Source organism: Trypanosoma cruzi, genomic scaffold (genome assembly GCF_000209065.1).
Source record: "Trypanosoma cruzi strain CL Brener 1047053517099 genomic scaffold, whole genome shotgun sequence".
Classification (NCBI taxonomy): Eukaryota; Euglenozoa; class Kinetoplastea; order Trypanosomatida; family Trypanosomatidae; genus Trypanosoma; species Trypanosoma cruzi.
The window spans coordinates 117920-119788 of record NW_001849485.1 but is presented as its reverse complement, the minus strand read 5'-3'; the positions used below and the strand labels follow the sequence as shown (position 1 = coordinate 119788).

Here is a 1869-nt window from a genome sequence, read left to right as displayed (position 1 = left end):
AAAAGGGATTTTGATGGAAACGCAAATCCAGATTTCTGTGCAAACAAGATATTGATACCGCTGGATTTAGGCCGAAGCGCTTCTTTTAGAAGTCGGAAGAGAGCGCTGCGTGAAATAACGTGTGGTGTTCGAATTATGGGGAGATGGATTTGCCAGAGGAGACGCATGATGCGTGGATTGCAGTGCCTTTGGCCGGGTTTTTTCTCCCGTCGCTGGTGCTTTCCCCGTTCTTCCCAACTTTTTTGTTGTTTGTTGAATGAGTGCGGATGTGTCCATTCCTGTTTGTTGTTTTTGGCGAGAGGGCGGCTTTGAACCGCACTCTTCTTCGTCTGCTGCTGGTGGTGGTGGTGTTTTAATTATCCGATTTTTTTTCCTTCTTTTCTTTTCTTCTTTTTCCCTTGTAGTTTCTTTGTCTTTTGACGCCGTGTTCACTCACGTCATTGGTGGCACGGTTTTTAGCTGTCCGATCCATATTTTTACAAGGAAAAAAGCACACAAAGGACCTGCCACTGTAAGCATAAGCCCATAAGTAACACAAAAAAGTCCTTTAAAGGAAACAAGAAGCAAAAGGGTAGAAGACACATAAGTATCGGAAGATTATTTTGTTCTTTATTTCATCCTCTTTTTTTTGTTTTTGTTTTTGTTTTTGTTGATTTTTTTTTCTACATTTTCCGTCTGTCTCTCATTTATTTCACCATCTCTGTTGTGCTTTTCTGTCTGTGTGTGCGTCTGTGTTTGTCTTGAACCTTCTGCGCCTTCGTGGTTTTACTTCATTCGTCGATCTGCCTTTGCCGCCCTTTACCGGTGCCGTTCGGTTGGGCTGCTTGTTGGATTGCCTTCCTTTCATTGACCCAATCATTTTCCACGGGAGGGATTGTGGCGTACTGCGAGCAGCACACCGCAAACCATCACCGTCACAAACAACAAAAAAAAAAAAAAACCTAAAACAGCAGCGCCGCCGACTTTTTTTATTTTTATTTGTCGCCAGTGCACATTACAGCCGAGCAGAAGGAGGAAAAAGAGGGAAGTCACCATCTACGTGCATCGGAGGGGACGTCTTTGAATTTGACTCAAACTTTTTTTTTTTTTTTTGACGTGCAGCGTGAGTTGAGGAGGCGAGGGGGAAATACATCGGTCTAAGGATCAAGTCGGTTGCTGAGGGATAAAATTTAGCTGAGCGATTGTGTGTGTCTGTGTTTGTGGGAAAGAAAGAAAGAGCGTAGAGTACTTTTTTCTTTTCCCAGCGTGCAGGACCTTTTACGATTATGAACGCCAATCTATTCTACACGCAGCAACGGCCTGAGCATCAACATCACGGCCCGCAGCAGCAGCAGCAGCAGCAACAGCCCGCGGGTTCGGGATTTTTACTTCCCGCGGCTCCGTTTACTGCGGCGGGGCCCGGAGCCACGAATGTTTTTGCCGGCTTTTGTATGCCGCCAAGTGCCCCATGTCCACAACAACAACAACAGCAACGGCAAGAACAGGGACAGACGCTTGAAAGCAACGTGGCAGCAGCAAATGGCTTGTTGCTTGCCACACAACTTGAAGCAAAGGATGGAAGACGTGGCACCGCCTCTTTTTCAGGGGCAATACCTGACGTGTCCAATTCAATCTGGGCAACGCAGGAGCCAAATTCCTCGACGACAACAGCACTTCAGAGTTTGAACGCTAGTAACTCGATAAACTACCCTCCTTTTGGCATTAAGTACATGGTTTCACCAACCAATGCGTCTGCATCCGCTCAGGAGACACCCAATCAAACGTACCTGTATCCAGTTTCTATGCAGTCCGAGGAAGCTGCCCCAACTCTTATGCTTCTTCCAACTGGAAGCAAAGATGGATCTAGCTCTATGAGTCCTGCGTACTATG

The 1869-nt window shown here is 46.3% G+C and overlaps 2 protein-coding genes across 2 annotated transcripts, besides 4 other annotated features; both read left to right on the top strand.

The window, feature by feature from the left end:
* Tc00.1047053424195.5 (hypothetical protein, conserved) lies at positions 1-312 on the top strand (the record flags this gene model as incomplete). The annotated part of the gene is made up of 1 exon (XM_797450.1): positions 1-312. A coding segment is annotated over one exon (312 nt), but the record flags the coding sequence as incomplete, so codon positions are not given.
* Positions 1-1869: a sequence feature (haploid, non-Esmeraldo-like haplotype).
* Positions 365-418: a sequence feature (T-rich).
* Positions 626-651: a microsatellite.
* Tc00.1047053424195.9 (RNA-binding protein 4) lies at positions 1266-1869 on the top strand (the record flags this gene model as incomplete). Its single annotated transcript, XM_797449.1, has 1 exon — positions 1266-1869. A coding segment is annotated over one exon (604 nt), but the record flags the coding sequence as incomplete, so codon positions are not given.
* Positions 1322-1347: a microsatellite.